At 35.3% G+C, this 20939-nt stretch overlaps 1 protein-coding gene across 5 annotated transcripts in view; it reads left to right on the top strand.

Annotated features, from left to right (window-relative positions):
• Positions 1–20939, top strand: part of WDR7 (WD repeat domain 7) — a 372747-nt gene that overhangs the window by 50286 nt on the left and 301522 nt on the right. For all 5 annotated transcript variants that reach the window (XM_003264268.4, XM_003264267.4, XM_030810359.1 and 2 more), the window contains one exon: positions 13693–13888. In XM_003264268.4, the coding sequence (XP_003264316.2) occupies positions 13693–13888 (196 nt within the window). The remainder of the gene's footprint in view (positions 1–13692; positions 13889–20939) is intronic.

The raw sequence follows: 20939 nt of genomic DNA, 5'->3' as shown, positions 1-20939 counted from the left end.
GTAATTTTAACACTTTGAGAGGTCAAGCTGGGAGGATCACTTGACACCAGGAATTCAAGACCAGCCTGGGCAACATAGTGAAACCCTGTCTCTACCAAAAAAGAAAAAGAAAAAAAAGCTGGGTTTGGTGACATGGGCATATAGTTCTAGCTACTTGGGAGGCTGAGGTGAGAGGATCGCTTGAGCCCTGGAGTTCAAGGCTGCAGTGAGGCATGATTGTGCCATTACACTCCAGCCTAGGTGACAGAGTGAGACCCTGTCATGCTATGAATATTATGTATACATTCAAATATTAGGTTGTGCAAGTAATTTTTGTTATTTTAATGGCAAAACTGCAGTTTAATATCATACACCTGTCTCTTGTGTAGGAGGCAGTGAGAGGCCCCTTTAACAGTAATGAGAAAGACTGCATCCTTAGCTGACTGTGCTGATATCATGCCAAACATTTAAAAAAATTAGAAATTCTTATGTTTTGGAAAGATTCCTTAAAATCTTAAATCATATTGCTGATTAGGCATGAAATTTACTTTTAATAATGGTCAGAAGTGATTTGATGCTAAACCTAGTGAATGAAGTAGCTGATTAAATTGACTTTATTTTAGACTGGAGAGAAAGTATTACACAACAACTAATTTTTCTTGAGTAACACAATCATAGGACAATTTCAAAATGAGTTTACATTTAATTTTTTTAATTTAATTTTTGCTTTTTAGAGATGAAGTCTTGCTATGTTGCCCAGGCTGGCATTGAACTCCTGGCTTCAAGTGATCCTCCTATCTTGGCGTCTTAAAGTGCTAGGATTACAGGTGTGAGCCACCATGCACTGCCCTCTAAATTTATTTTTAAATGGCAGAAATTGCTAGGAAGAAATGAATTACCTTTTAAGTGTAGTATTCAGTTTGGTGCAACATATTTTTGATTAGACATTCATTGGGCAAATATCTGACTATCTGCCATATTTCAGGCACTTTCTAGAACCAGAGATATGGATAAGGTATCTTTTTTTTTTTGTAGTATTTAGTCTAATGAGGGAGCCAGACCAGCAAACAGCAGTTATAAAGGAGTATGATAAATCTTATGAAAAGGGGTTTTTCAGAGCCCTCGGGGAGTACATAGAAAGGGCATTAGGAAGTCTACTTTGGTGATTTTGGAAAACTTTAAGGAAGGTCAATATATATGATACTTGAATATATTAGTTTTGTGGATATTTATAAAATCATAAATGATACATTAACAACCTCTGTTTGCAGATGCTGTTAGCATTATGCATGTTATATGGAGGAGTCTGGAACAATTGATGTTTTCCTGACTAATACCTGATGGATCTGTCTACAATAGATAATACTTGATAGTACTTGGATTTAGGCGGATCCTGGCAGGAATTGAACATACATACATTACTTTGAAAATAATGACTGGCCAGGCACGATGGCTCACACCTGTAATCCGAGCATTTTGGCAGGCTGAGGCTGGCAGATCACAATGTCAAGAGATGAGACCATCCTGGCCAACATGGTGAAACCCCGTCTCTATTAAATACAAAAAAAATTAGCTGGGTGTGGTGGCATGTGCCTATAGTCCCAGCTACTCGGGAGGCTGAGGCAGGAAAATCACTTGAACCTGGGAGGTGGAGGTTGCAGTGAGCTGAGATTGCGCCACTGTACTCCAGCCTGGATGACAGAGCGAGCTTCCGTCTCAAAAACAACAAAAAAAAGAAAATAATGACCAACAGATGAGAGTGATGGTTTTGTATGTGCTGCAGTCTAGCTGCAATAGGATACTTTATTTCATCCTACTTAGGTAGGGAAGAAAAAAGTAAAGATAATAAAATATGGGACTGTACTGAGAGGGAAAATGTTCACGTTATTTGTCTAAAGAAAGATTTGACAAGCTGGTAAAATGAAATGAAAATGGATGATAACATCTTAGAAAAAAAGAACACACAACAAAGTTGACTTTTGTATGATGATTCTCTTTTTGGAGTCATTATCAATGGTTTTTCTTAATCATTGGTGAAGACTTTCTAAAGGAGTTGGAGAGCACACTCTGCTGTAGGCATATGGAGCTTGAAATAATGGGACCATCGATTGGTCAGGCCAGTGAGAACAGCCTTTAGAATCAAACAGACCTGGATTTGTGTTGCCCATCTTGGAGTGGCATTAGCAGGTTACTTAACATCTCTAGGCCCTAGCCACAATTTCTGTGAAGTGTTGGTTTAAGGTTTAGAGTAACACTCGGCGTGTAATGAGAGCTCATTGAATCATCATTATTGTTGCCATTATTTCTATTTTCTGTTGTGTACATTTTCATTTGGATGATAAATGCCTAAATCTGGGCAGTTTGTACGTTCATTTTCAGTACTCAAATGACTTTATAAAAAAATTTTATTTTTATTTTTATTTTTTTTTTGAGATGGAGTCTTGCTGTCTCACCCAGGCTGGAGTGCAGTGGCGCAATCTCAGCTCACTGCAACCTCCACCTCCCGGGTTCAAGTGATTCTCCTGACTCAGCCTCCCGAGTAGCTGGGACTACTGGCGAATTCCACCACACCCAGCTAATTTTTGTATTTTTAGTAGAGACAGGGTTTCACCATGTTGACCAGGATGGCCTCAATCTCTTGACCTCGGCCTGTCTCGGTCTCCCAAATTGCTGGGATTACAGGCATGAGCCACTGCGCCCGGCCAAATTTTTATTTTTTTTTTGAGTCAGAGTCTCACTCTGCCGCCCAGGCTGGAGTGCAGTGGTGTGATCTCAGTTCACTGCAACCTCCATCTCCTGGGTTCAAGAGATTCTCTTGCCTCAGCCTCCCCAGTAGCTGGGATTAGAGGCACACACCACCACGCCCAGCTAATTTTTTTGTGTTTTTAGTAGAGATGAGGTTTTACCATGTTGGCCAGGATGGTCTCAAACTCCTGACCTCAAATGATCCGCCTGCCTTTGCCTCCCAAAGTGTTGGGATTACAGGCATGAGCTACTGTGCCCAGCCTCAAATGACTTTATTGTAGATATACTTTGTTCCTCTGTTAGGTACTTTTCATTTGCTTGTTTCCCAACTATGACCAGGTGGTTTTAAAACCTGCACAAATTAGAGATGACTTCTCTTTCTATGACAGTCTAACTTTGCGTTTTTTTTGTTTTTTTTTGTTTTTTTGGCATGAGATAGAAGTTTCAAGATAATTAAGAACCAACAACTGGATAACAGGTTTTTACTCTCCCCTAATTCCGTGGAAGTTATAGTCCTAAGTACCATTCTTTCCTGCTCATTGCCTGAAAATTGGGGTTTTCAACTGTCTGAGAAGCCCAAAGTGGGTCATGTTTTTCTGGACATTTGTGGGTAGATTACAGTGGGGTATTACACATGCAAAGCCTTTGTCAACATGACCCCAGATGATCAAGGGGGAGGTTTGACCCCATTTATTGCTCTTCTTAGGACATAAATTATGGGCTAGGCACGGCATTCTTGCCAGCCCATAGTGTTTTGTGGACACCTAAGGTTAGGTTTCTCTGTGTTTTTTTTTGATACATGAAGGTTAGGTTTCTCTGTTTTTTTGATACAGGCTTAAAGACCAAGCCAGCATCCTTTCAAAACAAAGAGGTGCTTTTAGCATATTGTGTTCTGTTAATTTACTGCCAGGAAAGAGATATACAGATTTGTTGAGCATCTCCAGTTAGAAAAATGAGGACAGTATCTGTCAACCTGTTTGTTTCCATGAGAAAGGAAAGAGAAAGTTTTCTGTGGCTGTATCAGAGGTGTGTGAATTCAGTGTTTATTCCTTTTTTTTTTTTTTTTTTTTTTTTTGAGACAGGGTCTTGCTCTTTCACCCAGGCTGGAATACAGTGGTGCTATCTCTTCTCACTGCAACCTCCTCCTCCCAGGTTCAGGCGATTCTTGTGCCTCAGCCTCCTGAGTAGCCGGGATTACAGGGGCTCGCCAACACACTCAGTTAATTTTTGTATTTTTAGTGGAGATGGGGTTTCACCGTGTTGGCCAGGCTGGTCTCAAACTCCTGACCTCTAGTGATCTGCCCACCTTGGCCTCCCAAAGTGCTGGGCTCATGGGTATGAGCCATCATGCCTGCCCCAGCCCAGTGTTTGTTTCTTGTAATGATATAGGTATGATTTGTAGAAACAGGTAAGGCCAAGCAGGCAGATTAAAAATCACTTGGTCAGTTGTGTGGTTGCCATTTAAGTTCTAAGTTGAGGAGTGAGAAAGTAGAAGGGCAGGACCAACAGAGAGCTTTTGGGAGTTATAATACCAGGCAGTCTTTTTTCAGAAGGTCTCATTCCCTGAGTGTGTACAGCCCAAGGTTTGTGGGCTTGGACAGATGACAGTGGACAGCCGAATGGTGTGTGGAGTGTGGAAAGGGGCAACACTTTGAGTTCCTTAACAAACTTTAGAATATAAGGCCTGGCGTGGGGGCTCACGCCTGTGATCCCAGCACTTTGGGAGGCAGAGACAGGTGGATCACCTGAGGTCAGGAGTTTGAGACCAGACTGGCCAGCATGGTGAAACCCCCGTCTCTACTAAAAATACAAAAAAATTATCCGAGTGTGGTGGCATGCGCCTGTAATCCCAGCTACTTGAGAGGCTGAGGTAGGAGAATCACTTGAACCCAGGAGGCAGAGGTTGTAGTGAGCCAAGATCACGCCACTGCACTCCAGCCTGGGTGACAGAACGAGACTCTGTCTCAAACAACAACACCACCACCAAAAAAACTTTAGAATATTTTTAGAGCCTGCAGATAGAACCATCTCAGTCTCTAAAACCCATAAATAAATAAGTGAAATTAAAGAAAGCATTTTAATATTTTAAAGGCATGAAGTGAAAAATAATGAAGTAAGTTCAGTAGAAAAACATAAGAAGAAATATTCAGAGAACTGTGGAAGCTGGCCATTGAGGAGTTGTATTTTATTTAGTTATAAATTGTTATAAAGCTTTACTAATGTAATTTATGGTAGTATGTGAGTGATACTGATGATTATGCAGATGGAACTATTCAGATTAAATTAAAGCAGAGGTATTACATATGAGAAGAAAGTATTGAAAAAAGGGAAATTCATGTTCTTGAAGAATTATGAACATTTTCATATTTTCAGGTAGATACCTAGACATCAGCAACACTTAACCCCTTCAGAAAATAAATACAATTACGTTATAAAAGATAGACTCTATGGTATATAATTAATAATAATAATGATGGAGATATTATCATCTTTTGTATTCATGACATGTTAGTCACTGCACGAATTTATATTTCATGTTATTCGCACAGCAATTCTGTTGGGTATGTTACTGCTGTTAACCACATCATATAGCGAAAAGACACTCAGAGAGGTTAAATGACTCATCCAAGTCAGACAGTTAGCAAATGGCAGAACTTGAATTTGATCCTGAGTAGTCTGACTTGACAGCCTGAACTGACAAATGCTGCCTTCTAGCAGATTTAGTAGTCTGTTTCAAAGTAATTAGTTTTCTCCAATTTTTGTCATTTTTCATTATTGATTTGCATAATTTATCTTTTAGTTTTTCATCTTTGATTATTCAAGTTTGGAGTTTTTCAGTTTTAGTCCCCTTTTCTTTTACTTGTAACGTATCACTTGCTCTTTAAAAATGTGGTATAGTTTTCATTCCACCTTGATTAATGTATACCCACTGTTAACATTTTTGAAAATAGAGATAACTAAGAAGGTAAAAGGTCACCTGTTATTCTTCTACAATTAAGAGAATCACAATTTATATATATAGGTTTTTTTTGTTTTTGAGACGGAGTCTCGCTCTGTCGCCCAGGCTGGAGTGCAGTGGCGCGATCTCGGCTCACTGCAAGCTCTGCCTCTCGGGTTCATGCCATTCTCCTGCCTCAGCCTCCCGAGTAGCTGGGACTATAGGTGCCCGCCACCATGCCCGGCTAATTTTTTGTATTTTTAGTAGAGACGGGGTTTCACCGTGTTAGCCAGGATGGTCTCGATCTCCTGACCTTGTGATCTGCCTGCCTTGGCCTCCCAAAGTGCTGGGATTACAGGCGTGAGCCACCGTGCCTGGCCAATTAATATATTTTGATACACGTTCTTCTAGCCTTTTAAAATCCATTTTATTATGTCCTTGTGATTATACTGTAGATACAGTTTCTTGTGCATATTGCATCTTCATTTAATATTATAACAAATATTTTCCAAGTTATTTTACTTTTTCATGAAAGTAATTTTCCATTACATTGTGTGAGCATACCATGTTTACTTAGCATTTCTACCTTGGGTATTTAATTGTTCCCAATATCTTCTATTGTAAATAATACAATATTGAATGTCTTTGTATGTAAATATTTTCTTTCAGTTAGGATTATTTTCTTTGGATATAGTCTACTCAATGAAAATATCAGAACCTCACAAATTTGATATAATAGCTTATTAACATTTTTAAGACTGCTGAATTATATTATGAAATTATTTTCTACTCTCAGCACCCATTTCGTTGCCGCTTGCCAGCACAAATGTTAGTTACTTCTATGCTTCAGTTTCTACATCTTTAGAAATGGAAATAATAGTACCTACCTCAAAGGGTTGTTATGAGACTGTAATGAATTTTTGCCAAGCAGTTGGAACATGCCTAGCAAAAAGTATCAACCCCTAAAATGTTAACTATTTGGCATTATAATTTTTAGAATCTTTGTCCAAGTTGTCAGGTAAAAATAGTATTTTAATGTTTGAATTTGCTTTTCTTTGATACCTAGAGATATTCAAATTTTTCTAAAAGGATTTTAGTTTTTTTTTTAAAGACATTTTTCTTTTTGTCCTTCGCTTTTTTTTTCCTCTCCAAGGGTTGTTAGTGTTTGAGTTCTTAACTAAAATATTAAGCTTATGTGGCTTCTGTTGTTGCTGGAATTTGTAATTTATTATTTACTATTGAATGTTTTAACCTACATGTATTTTCAGTTTTTATGTAATCAAATTTATTTTTTTATTTGTAGTTTCTTCCACATTTTTTGAAGCTTGAAATCTTATCCCACCCAGAAATGTGATAAGACTTGATGAGAAACAATGGCTAAATTAAAAACAAACATAAAATAATATATCTGAAATGTATTTATGATTATGGATGATGTAAGGATAAAAAATATCTGCTCCTCTGTAAGCTATCACAATGTTATTAAGTACATGTTTTTTTCTTTGATAGGCAGTATTTTCTTAATCTTGTATTAAATCCTTCATATTTCTTTACCATTTTACTAATAAGGAAGCAGTTGAAGAATTATAGAGTTCTAATTAGCCCACTATTTCTTCAGTGTTTTTTTTTATACAGTGAATAAAGGAAGACATTAAAACTAGTCCCTAAAAGTTTTCTTGTTCACGTAATTATCCAATTAGTTTGTTAATCAGTGTTTTGATTGGACCATATGGTCTTTTTTTCTAAAACATGTATTAAATAAACAGTCCTCTACTTTCTTTTTTTAAATGAAGTTTGGATTTTTAAAGCTTTTTTTTAAAAGTCTAGTTTTGTGAAAGTGTAGAAGTGAAATTAACATTTAATTTCATAGCCTCGTTTTTCTCCTTCAGGTAGAATATTTAACGTGATAAATGATGCATCTTAACTGCACATTTATGTTCCATAGCAAGAGTTCTGGGAAGTACAAGAAATAATGATTAAGAGAATAGTGGGATTGATTTATGAGCAAAAGAAGCTGGTCATTTATAGCATGTCTAATGATGGGCATGTTTAAAAGGAAAGACAATAGAATGTTCATATGTTTAGTGACTATTCAGGCAAAGAGAAAAATTGTTTTGGGCACATAAGACCATTGCTCCTGAAATGATACGAAGAAAAAGAGTAATTTAGTTTAGAAAACAAATTAGCAAAAGTAGAAAATAAAGAATATGTATTATTTACACTGGGAGCTATTGGAAAGTGGAATCATCTCCCCAGAGAGCTAGTGGATGGGATAAACTAGCTGTCTCTGATTTCTGTAATTCATGGCAGATGCTTAGGAACAGGTTACATAAGAGGTTTCTGGGAATGGTTTAAAATGAAGTCTTGTAAAATGCATAAGGTCAGACTGGGTGACCTAGGTGGTATGTTCTGACTCTATCAGATTCTATGATAGCTTGTGGCATTCTGCTGTTTAGCACTAATGTACTGTGAGGATTATTTACTGGCAAATCCAATCAGCCTTTATTTGGCTTAGGATGATAATTGTTGGAAAAATAATAATTCACCTTAGAATATACTTGTTTTGGGCCAGTATCTTCTCCCCTCTCCTTGTTTTTTCATCAAATAAAAATAGAGTTTTTACTTGGTTAAATATTCTGTTGATTGTTGTTAGCCTTTACTTTTAATTGGCATTTGATGTCATTGGTGCATATTGCATCTAGGGCAGAATTAGTACAGTGTTTGGAACATGAATTTGAATAGCTTTCACCTGTAAAATACTAGCTGAGTTGATAGAATACTTCATGTGTGCTACATAAGTTCTGTTCCATAACAATACAAATTTTTAAGTGGAATTTTTTGTTTACATTCTTTAAGTCAGTTGATAGCAGTGGTTACTGAAGTAGAATAGGTGAGACGGTCAATGGAGGTATAGGAAGAAAATCTTAGAACTTTTACTTACTTATTTTTTAATCTCAGGAAATTGAGCTTTATGAACATTTACTAGAAGGAGGGGCATTGGTGGCCTCACCTGTTTTGCATGCCAGAGGGACACGCATCATCTCAGGCAAGAGTGGGTGAGCCTCAAGTGGGGTGCCAGAGTTACTTTCACCCTGTTTGTTTCCAGTTAAAATGTGCTTGCTTAAGGGATTTGCAGATTATATTATATAGTTCTAAACCTAGCCATCAAAAAATGGATAGGGAAAATATGCATGGGAGATATTTCTAATGAAAAATCTCTGCATCAGCTATATTACAAGTTTTAATGATCATTTGATCAGTCTGGCAGGAGGGCAGCAAAAAATTTATAATTATATGAAATTTATATTTACATCCACTGTCATTAACAAGGAAACCTTCCTAAGGATCTATTTTGTGACACGAGATATTGGCTAATGTAATATGAAGTTACTCACATTAAGTGAGACATTTGAGAAATGTTTGTTCTTAAATCTGTTTATTTAAACCTTGAGTCATCCTTTTAAAATATATGTATTTGTGCATCTATTACAATTTAGGTGATATATTGCACAGAATTACACTTATACAATTTATAAATATACAATTATTGGGAACACATTTCAAAATTATTTAATGCATGTGTAATAGGAATAATTTGAGGCATAAATATTTTTCAAATAAGTTTAAAGTGAAGAGGTTCACATTTTTTAGTTGTTGTATTATTATTTTACTTATACAGTTTAAATGTTTTATACATTATCTTGTTATAATGCCATTGGTGTTAAATCATGTTTAGGTGACTTTTCGAGGTTGAAATGGAAAAAGATGAAGTAGAATGGAATTAATCAAATTATAGAATGAGTCATTGCAGGTGAAATAGGTGTTCAGTAACCCAGATCTCTAGAATTTAATAATAAAGGAATTGTGCTAATTTAACTCATTTGTGAAGAAGCTGGGTGTAAATCAGGAAGAAATATGAGTTATAAAGTATTCTTTAAGAAGTGCTTTAATAATTTTGAGGACGTATAAGAGGAAACCCAGTTAACTGTGTTTTATCAGAACTTTTAAGTGCTTTTATTTAAAAGATAGCTGAGAATTATTTATTCTTACTCTGTTCATTGTTTAAATTAAAATTAACATCAAATGTTGCTTGAATAGTCTTTTTACCTTTTACACTTAAATAAGCTAGACATTTGCTTTGTTTATACCACTAATTTGTTTTCACACAGGCTGCAAAGGTAGCCATCAACTCAGAATTAATTAGTGAAATCAAAATTAATGAGGTTTTCCTATATTGGGTCATTTCCACTTCAGGCCAGTTTTCTTTATATGAGTTGGACTAGCATTTTTTTGAAAGAAGAAAAATTAGATTTATTTTAATCCATATTTAAAAAGCACAGAACCATCTTTTCTTGTGAGTTAAGTACCTCTAATAACTATGCTTTCTTGGGCTTAGTAATATTGATCTTTTTTTGTTTTCATTCTTGTTTATTTTGGCTATTTCCAGTCTTTCTTATTACAGTAAAGCTAAAGTTAACTCTTTAGATACCTCTTATCATTTACAGAGATGGTGTATCATTTTTACTTTGGACTAAACTTTTTTTTTTTTGAGATGGAGTCTCACTCCATCATCCAGGCTAGAGTGCAATGGCTCGATCTCAGTTCAGTGCAACTTCCGCCTCCCAGGTTCAAGTGATTCTCCTCCCTCAGCCTCCCCATCAGCTACTGTTTTGTATTTATAGTAGAGACGGGCTTTCACCATGTTAGCCAGGCTGGTCTTGAACTTTTGACCTCAGGTGATCCGTCCCCCTCGACCTCCCATAGTGCTAGTATTATAGGTGTGAGCCACTGTGCCCGGCCTGGACCAAACAGTTTTTTGTAGATTGAGCTTGTTATTTGCAAATTTTCATTATTACACTATGTGAAAGGGGAATAAAAGTATTCTTTAAAACATACTTAGTTAAATATATGTGTCAGAGGAGAATGCATCATGTAGAAATGGAAAGTTAGAATCTTGGAGTTAAAGCTCTTTTTTTTAACCTTCAGAAAATTACATCTCATAATCTACTTTTTAAAGCAGATCCTATGCTCTTATTTAATATTCATTTTGTATGTCCTTTATTTTTACTTCATAAGAGTAATAATGTAGAGTTTTTAAGTCTTATGAAGATAGATTACGTTTTCTTAAATCTTTGAAATTATCTGCCTGTGTATCTGTGGGGAGGGTGAAAGTTCTGACAGGGAAACTTCTCATGAGGGGTTGATAATGCGGAAGGTCAAGTTTCTCATAAGAATGGGAAAACCTTTTTTCTTTGCTTAATGGCTGTAGTCCTCGCTCTGCTAAATTACAAACTATGGTAAGGAGATCTTTGACAGAGAGAGAGTATGCGTAGCTCAGTGGTTGTCAGTAGCTTTGTGTCACCTCAGATGTTGAGATCTCCAGTAGGGCAGAATTTTAGGAACACCTAACATAGTAGAGAATATTGGCAAAACTTCATATTGACTCATACTTCATTTTCTCTACTTTTTGAAAAGGAATGACTAGAGTGTATGTGAGCATGAATGAAATGACTTTCGACGTGGGGACTAGCAAGTAGGTCAGTTAGATGTGTGGCACTAATTAGGGATTAGCTCTTTATAAAGAAGATTTTGGAGAGTTTGGGAGTCTAACTAGCAGAATCAAAAGTAGGGTCAGTGGCCAGGCGCGGTGGTTCACGCCTGTAGTCCTAGCACTTTGGGAGGCTGAGGCAGGTGGATTGCTTGAGCCTAGGGGTTCAAGACTAGCCTGGGCAACATAGAGGCTCTATTAAATATTATATATAAAAACAGTAGTGTTGGATGTGTGAATACTGTGACTGATGAGTGCCTGATGAAAGGATATGAACAGATTAAAAGGAATACTGTTTAGGCATCATTCTTTAAGTTAATTATACCCATAGAAAAAGATAACTGTTTCTTTGATGAGGGCAATAAATAAAGTGACCACTTTTTGGCAGATTAATGTTGTAAAATAGAATATTGTATTTAACCATTAATGTAGCAACCAACCCTTTTTATAAAATGAATAATGGATATATTTGACAAAGTCAGTACTGATGATAAGCTGTAGAAATGCAAAGCATCCATTGTATTAAACTCTCTGTTGCTTTGAATTAGCAACGTACATACGTAGCAGTGTGTGTGTGTGTGTGTGTGTGTGTGTGTGTATAAATTTACCCAGTTTTGTTCTAACATACTCAAATTTAACTATTTTTATAGCTTGCCATTTTGTTTTGATTTGTTAATTATAAAACTAATTTGTGTGTGTCAGAATCAACTACCCGTCAGTATTTAATGTCTTTTGTTAAGACATTAAGAATCACATTTCATGTTTCAATTGAATGTTTATCAGGAAAATAAGTAAGCTTAAAAAATGCTTAAAAAAATTCTATATGACATTTTAATAAAGGTTTGTAATACCATTTCTCTGAACTTAGTTTTTTTTAACTTTTAACATGAGTAAACACCTGTTATGCTGATTATAGTGTGTAATTATAATACACAAAGTACAAATGAAGCTAACAAAGAATAAAAATAAAACAGTTGAATTTAAGAATAAATAGTTAAATATTACTGTTATTTTTGTTTTATTACTATGCAGCTTCATTCAAACATTGATTTTAGGTTGTTTACAAAGATAAACATTAATACGATAAAAATAAAGCTAAATCATGGTGAAGAGAATATAAGGGAAGAAAGCAAATGAGACCATTGATAGACCATATTCAGACACTTATGCCCAAGATCCAGCACTGTTATAGAAAATTCAGTCCTGAGTTTCCAAAGCGTGTTCATCTAAAACTAGGTCTTAATAAGATTGCTGTGGTCAAACAACTTTGGAGATGAATGATGTTGTATCCCCTTAAAGAGACAATTACAGTCACAGCATTTTAAAGGTTAGTGGAAGTCCTGTGGTTAAAAACAACAGCTACTACCCAACCTCAGCATTGTCAGTATTTCCCATGCACATTTGACCACACTTTCCTCCCTTTTTTTCACCTAATACCTATCAACATGTCCCATTTGGGAAAGATATTGAGATATTGATCTTTAGTTTAAAAACAGCCTGTTTGCTTAGAAGAACCCCAGCAGGGTGAGGTTTGACGTGTTTTTTCTTTAGATCCCATACAAGGGAAAGAGGATATTTATAGTGCAGTGGGCCTCCCCCTCGATAAATAGCCACAATATGTACAAGAATGAGTTTCAGATGGCTGTTTTTATATGGTTTCCCTCAGTATGACCTGAAAGCATAATCTAGTAAGCCACTGAAAAGTTAAGTTTTCAGTTGTTTATAAATTGTTTTACAGAAATCTAGACTTTAATTTTTAATTTTTTAGGTCATAGGTTCAGTTCTCTCTTACCAGAGAAAATCTTTGATTATTTATATCTTGTTCTAAAAAGGAGTTGAAGGGCAAAAACTAGAGGTGAGCAGAAAATACACAGCAGAACATTTAATTGGCTATTGTGTGGCTACTTGAGGTGATACATCTGCTGACATTATAGATAGAAACCATGAAGGAAACAGGGATGCATATCTACAGATAATGTGAATATCTATGACTCCTAAGAAATGATCGTGGCAGAGACGGTGAGGGTATTGTTTTTGAGCAAAGGTGCAGGGAAGAGCATGGGTCTAAATGAAAGAGTCACAGACAGAAAGAAGCACTGCAGAAAGCAGCTCCCGCAGCAAACAAAGGAAAGTTCACACCATGGAAAGAGAACACCTAATAACAGATCAATTTTTTCTCAGCTTTGCCTGCTCCAATATAGCAATCATTGTAGTGAGGTCATCTTTAAATTTGAACAGCAGTTTTTCCAATGTACCTTTTGCAATCTTTAATCTAGAATTAATTTAGTAAAAAAATATTTTGATGATTGATCTGGGTTTTATGTATAATATAAAGGAACACATTTTTCAACATGACCTAATATTGTGGTTGTTTTTCAGTGGCAGCAAATGTATAATTAATTTTGCCTTAAGTTATTGAAAACAGGATCCATTTTATTGTAAATTTAATTTAAATACAATTAAGGTTTATTCTTCTTTTCAGGCAAGAGTACAGCACTGCATCTGCTCTGTAGCCAGTGACCACTCAGTAGGACTTCTAAGTTTGCGAGAGAAAAAATGCATAATGTTGGCATCTCGTCACCTTTTTCCTATTCAAGTAATCAAATGGAGGCCTTCTGATGATTACCTGGTGGTGGGGTGTTCAGATGGTTCTGTGTACGTCTGGCAAATGGATACTGGTAAGAATGAGTATGAAGAGATACTATAGAAAATTAAATGGGTATATTTCATTTTCTAGAAATGAAAATGTCTTTTATATGAAGAAAAAAGCCTTGAAATGTAAAATAGTTGCTACTTTTATTTCTAATTGTTTAAGTGGCCTCTTTTTTGTTCTGCTATGCCAAATGTTTGTAGAATATTTCACGAATCTTAATTTAAAAGCATGGAATTAAGGATAATACACAGATGAGGACAGACATAAGGACAACAAAGTATATATGTTTTCTATGTAATTCACTAGTAAACTGTGAACAAGAAGAAGAAATCATTTTTATCTCAGGTTCACATATGGTGAAAAAGATACAACCCTTTTTCCTTTGAACTGCAGAAAAGCAATGCTGGGCAGTTACTTGTATGAGGTAATTAAAATGAAGTTTTCAAGTTCTAGAGAGAACATTTAAAATTTCGAGTTTCAGAAAGTTTATGTATTGGGGGTATAATGTAGAACAAGTAATGCTTAGCTTAAAAGCACAGACAATGATATGTAATGTTTATACACAGACTTCGGTGGTTTTCCCTCAGAAATTTGTAAGTATATAACTAAATGTTTATTGGTTTAGGCCTTTTTGAAACTCATTGCTTTTTTACTTTTACAATTTTCACTAATCGTCTATCAGTTATTAAAGTCTTTCTTTTTGATTCTTACTTGTACTAATATTTCTACTAGATTTTTTCCTTTTCTTCATCTTTGTTTTAAATAGTGTTTTTTGAAATCAGACTATATACATATTTCTGCATGCACTATTGTGCAAAAGGGAGTTCTCTTAAGTGTTTTGGGAATAAATAGCCATAAGCTTCAGTAATCTTTTATTTATTGTCTTCGTTTTAACTGCTAGTGCATAGGCAATCTTGACAAGAGGAAGCATTCTTGAAGTCTGTCAAACTTCCTTGCTTTTTGCATGTAACCTTTCTTTCTCTTGTCTCTCATTGTAAAAGAGATTCATACTTTTGGTCAAGTTTTAAAAGCACAAAAGTATCAGAAAAGAAGAAAGATGAGCCCACATCTCATTGCTCAGTGGTAAATGTTAACATTTTTGGCATATGTCTTTCTAATCTCTTTCTGGGCATTTTTAAAAACAGAATTGCTGTCATACTACATATGTAATTTTATATCTTTCTTTTGTGTATCTATATGTTATGTCCTATCTGCTGAATAGCAGTCTTGTGTTTTCTTTTTTGGTCCACTTCATAAACTGAATATATGGAATTTGTCTTTAGCTCTAGAGTCAGACTGTTTAGTCTGAACTAGCTAGGATGGACTCCTAGCTAGCACTGTGAGCTATTCCAAGTGACTGGATATTTGTCCCTCAATTTCCTCATCTGTAAAATTAGGGTAATAATATTTTCTATCTTAAAGCATTTCTGAGATCCTTTAAGAATAAAATGAGATAATATTTCTTTGGCATGTGGTAAACAGAATGTAAGTGTGTTTATATGTTTGTGTATGTGTGTGCAATTGTAAGCTTGTGTGTGTGTATACATGCATGTGTATATATTTCCTACTACTGTTACTAAAGAAGCATGATGCTTAACTTGTTACTTTGTTGAACTTGGGAATATGACTTTATCTACATTTAGAAATAATTTTTTGAGAATTAGTATTGAAGAAAGTTCTTATAGCAATAATGGCATTTGTAAGACACTGTATTAAGATACTATCAATATTAAGACTGGGTGCGGTGGCTCACACCTGTAGTCCTAGCACTTTGGGAGGTGGAGGGGAGTGGATTGCTTGAGCCAAGGAGTTTGAGACCAGCCTGGGCAACATGGCGAAACTCCGTCTCTACAAAAAAAATACAAAAATTAGCTGGGTGTGGTGGCACATGCCTGTGTCCCACCCACTCAGGTGGCTGAGGTGAGAGAATCGCTTGAGACCAGGAGGTTGAGGCTACAGTGAGCTGTGATTGCACCACTGCACCCCAGCCTGGGAGACAGAGAGAGACTCTGTCTTAAAAAAACAAAAAACAAAAAACCCTGTAACTATTAAATTAATAGCTGATATGTTTTAAGTAAAAATGTATAGTAAACTTGTCTAGGACTTGTTCAAATTAAATATGATGAAAGTATCATTTTTCTGAACTTTTCTGATGCTTAAATAGATAACACTTGAATATTTCAGATACTATAAATACATTCGTGAAGAATATAAAATGAAATTATTTACAAATGAGGCCTTACTGATAGACAAAGTTACTGTTCTAGTAATTTTTCTAGAAGGAAATGACAAATAGGCCCTAACTGTAGGGGTACTGGAAGAGGTTATTGTTATAATCAGTTTAGTATAATTAAGCCCAATTTAGATAAAATACAGCATGTAATATTGAAATTACATGCTGAAGATTTGGGTAAACAATCAGTCAATATGACATTCAAGATAAATGCTGTAGAGAAGCTGAATTTATTTTGAATTTTAACCATAATAGGAGGCATACATTGTTTTTTTCCTCCTTGCTGTTCATGCTGTAGCTAGTGATAAAAAGTTCCCTAGGGAGTCAGTAAGGTACATCCTGGAGGTATTGACATTATTTATTTATTAAATTTATTTATTTATTAAATAAATAAAAAATGAAGCTAGGAAAATCAGATTCAGCCAGGGTTTGATGTATGAAATGTATTTAAACTCTGAGGAGATACTTGATCCCTCTTGTTAGTGTTTTGGGAATGTATTTTTCCAAATGCAGCCATACCACATTAACCTTGTTTTGCATATTGGGCAATTTTCTAGTTATTGTTTTGAGTTATACTAATGTTTCTAGCTTAAAACACTCGAAGTGTCTTTCCTTTATATGTTTATGCAGCATGTTTAAACATTTTTTTCCTTCAAATGAGTACTTTGTGTTTTCAGTTTGCTAGCTTTGAAATGCAGTCAAAGCTAGCAATACAAAATGTAGAGAGCTAGAGTTCTAGAATCTTCTGTTCTTTTATTGTGACATTTTCTTATATGCAATAGCAATGTAATAGTGATGGCCCTGGAAATTATTCTTTCACATCTCTAAATACTTAAAAAACTACCCAAACACTAGCAACAAGATTTAGCCAGGTGAACCTCTTGCTTCCCTCTTATGAACTTATTAAAGGTGGGTCACTGACCTAGGTGGTTTCTGTGGAGCTGTTGATGTGCTTCTGGGATCAACCGTCTCTTTCTTTACATTTGTATTCCCAGTAAGTATGCAGTGCCATTCTCACAGGCCTTTGACAAGGTCAGAATCCTGTCTGTTTGAGAAACAGGCATGCTGAAAGTAATGACTAATGTTACAAAATGTTCTTCTTATCTAGCCATTACCAAGCCTAAACCACATTCTCATCTGCTTCTTTTTATCATTCTTGCTACACAACTAAAGTGATTCCCACATCATATTTCTATTCCTTATGTATAATTATTAGATGTTCTTGTACAAATGCAAATACCATTAATGCTTGACAAATATCAGAAATTAGTGTATGAGGACTTGTGAATTTATTTGTTCTGTGATGTTTCTTTTTATGTTTTGCACTCCATGTTTTCTCATATTTCTGTTTTTGCATATACTTCATGAAATATGCATTTGAGTCATCTTTTTGAACTTAAGTACCTAATAAAATCTAGCAGGGAATTATGAATTCGTGTATATTCATATGTCTTTTGAAAAACATATATAAAGCATGGCTAAGAAAAAGCATGTGTTTCAGGGACTCAGACTGTCAAGTAAAGTCTTAGTGACTGTTATTCTTCCTTAAGACTAATTTTTGAAAACATTTTTCATGCTTTTATTTTGATACATTTAAATTGACGTTTTTCTCTTGTTACTAAAATTGCTGAAGAGAATCAAGAGGTAGTGCTGAAGTTCAGTCTTTTGTTATTAGTGGAGGATTTTATATTTAGTAGCAAGTGTTTTCTTCATGTATTTGACCCTTTGTCAGTAGAATTTAATACAGTGGAAATTAGATCTTACATTTGTATTTCATTATAAATTGCCATTACATCATCAGCTTTTCTGTACATTTTTGCTTTTCATTCTGTTACAAAACATGCTATAGGACAGGGAAAGACACAGAGAATGAATGGGTTAAGAAAAAAAGGTAATTGACTAAAACCTTGGTAAAACCAAGTATAATCAGAGAGTTTTTTTTTTCTCTTTTAATGATTGACTCTATGAAATCTTACATATTTACCTACCTATGTAGTTACCATTTTCATTGCTTCCCTTTTTGAAGGAAGAGGTTGTTAGAGTGGAGATATGACTGTGCTTACTACTCCCTCCTTTCACAACCCCTCCATGCAATTAATCACTAAGTCTTTCCCATTAGGTCTCCCTCAACTACTTTTTTATTCTTTCCAGTGTACCATTGTAATTTATGGCCATATTTTTCCATACCTGGGCTATCTTTATTGGGTACCCTGCCTACTCTTTCTACCTTCTAATTCATCCTGTACTCTGCTGGGAAATTAATCTTAGGAAAGAAAACACTGACAACACTTGCTTCATATTAATGTCTTAATGAATAAGCCATAAACAATATTAGTTCATAAAGCCTTCAAGACAAGGTCTTCCATAGTGTGGTACCTTCCTACCTTTCTGTCTGTACCTCTTACTGTTCTTTTACACAGACCAGTTGCTCTAGTCAATAATAATTGGGTCACTCCCAATTCTTGTTGCTAGTATCATCCGTATTGTTTTCATGATTTTTACTCACTTGGAACATCGCTTTTTTCTTTCCATTTTTTTGTTTGTTTAAAACAAACGAAAGTATCTATGATATTTTAAGGAAATTTGAATATTAAGAATGCAGTCTTGCATATTTACCTATGTAGTCACTATTTCCATTGCTCTTTATTGCTTTGTGTAGATGCAGATTTTTGCCTGGAGTCATTTTTGTTTTGTCTAATATTTAATTTTTCTTTTAGTGTAGGTCTGCAGGTGATGAATTCTTTCAGCTTTTGCATGTTTGAAAAAAACTATTTTATCCTCATTTTTAAAGGCTATTTTCTCTAGGTATAGAATTCTAGGTCAACAGGTTTTTGTCTTTTGCTGTCTGTACTCCGGCTGTCTTCTGGGTTGTATTATTTCCAGCGAGAAATCTGCTGTCATCCTTATGTTTGCTCTGTATATAACATTTCTTTTCTCTGGCTGCTTTTAAATTTTTTCCTTAATTACTGGTTTTGAGCAATTTGATTGTGGTTTTCTTTATATTTCTTGTTCTTGGGGTTTGTTATTGGATCCGTGGCTGTATAGATTTTATCAAATTTGGAAAACTTTTGGCCATAATTTATTCAAATGTTTTTCTCCCCTCCATTTTCTTTTCTTTTCTTTGGATACTCCAATTATATGTCTTTTAAGCCATTTGAAGTTGTTCTTCAGCTCACTGTGATGGTATTTTCATTTAAAAAAATTTTTTTTTGTTTCATTTTATATAATTTCTATTGCTATGCCTTCAAGTTTACAGATATTTTGTTCTATAATGTCTAATCTAATTGTTCTCGTCTAGTATATTTTTCATCCCAAACACTGTAGTTTATATTTCTAAAAGTCTGATTTTGGTGTTTTGATATCTTCTATGTCTCTATGCAAAATGTTTTGAACCTCTGGAATATAATTATAATAACTTTTAATGCCTTTATGTTCAGATTTTAATATGTTTGTCAGTTCTGGGCTTGTTTTTCTTGATTTGATTTTTTTTTTTCACTCAGTATTGATCATTTTTTTGACATGCCTGGTAATTTTTTTTTTTTTTTTTTTGAGACAAAGTTTCACTCTTGTTGCCCAGGCTGGAGTGCAGTGGCCCAATCTCAGTTCACTGCAGTCTCTGCCTCCCAGGTTCAAGTGATTCTCCTGCCTCAGGCCTTCCGAGAAGCTGGGATTATAGGCACCACCACGCTCAGTTAATTTTTGTATTTTTAGTAGAGACGGGGATTTCATCATGTTGGCCAGGTTGGTCTCGAACTCCTGACCTCAGGTGATCCACCTATCTTGGCCTCCCAAAATGCAGGGGTTACAGGCATGAGCCACCACACCCGGCCATGCGTGGTAATTTTTTTATTAGATACCAGATATTGTGAACTTTATTTTGTTGGGTATTGGATATTTTTGTATTCCTGTAAATTTTTTGAGCTTTGTTGTGGGACACAGTTAATTTTTTTTCCTTTTTTAAAATTATATATATATTTTTATTATACTTTAAGTTCTAGGGTACATGTGCAAAATGTGCAGGTTTGTTACATATGTATACATGTGCCATGTTGGTGTGCTGCACCCATTAACTCATCATTTACTTTAGGTATATCTCCTAATGCTATCCCTCCCCCCTCCCCGCACCCACAACAGTCCCCAGAGTGTGATGTTCCCCTTCCTGTGTCCATGCGTTCTCATTGTTCAGTTCCCACCTATGAGTGAGAACATGCGGTGTTTGGTTTTTTGTCCTTGTGATAGTTTGCTGAGAATGATGGTTTCCAGCTTCATCCATGTCCCTACAAAGGACATGAACTCATTCTTTTTTATGGCTACATAGTATTCCATGGTGTATATGTGCCACATTTTCTTAATCCAGTCTATCATTGTTGGACATTTGGGTTGGTTCCAAGTCTTTGCTATTGTGAATAGTGCCGCAATAAACATACGTGTGCATGTGTCTTTATAGCAGCATGATTTATAATCCTTTGGGTATATACCCAGTAATGGGATGGCTGGGTCAAATGGTATTTCTAGTTCTAGATCCCTGAGGAATCGCCACACTGACTTCCACAATGGTTGAACTAGTTTACAGTCCCACCAACACAGTAAAAGTGTTCCTGTTTCTCCACATCCTCTCCAGCACCTGTTGTTTCCTGACTTTTTAATGGTGGCCATTCTAACTGGTGTGAGATGGTATCTCATTGTGGTTTTGATTTGCATTTCTCTGATGGCCAGTGATGATGAGCATTTTTTCATGTGTCTGTTGGCTGCATAAATGTCTTCTTTTCAGAAGTGTCTGTTCATATCCTTTGCCCACTTTTTGATGGGGTTGTTTGTTTTTTTCTTGTAAATTTGTTTGAGT

Source organism: Nomascus leucogenys, chromosome 4, assembly GCF_006542625.1.
Source record: "Nomascus leucogenys isolate Asia chromosome 4, Asia_NLE_v1, whole genome shotgun sequence".
NCBI classification, from domain to species: domain Eukaryota; kingdom Metazoa; phylum Chordata; class Mammalia; order Primates; family Hylobatidae; genus Nomascus; species Nomascus leucogenys.
This window is presented reverse-complemented; position numbering and strand designations above follow the sequence as displayed.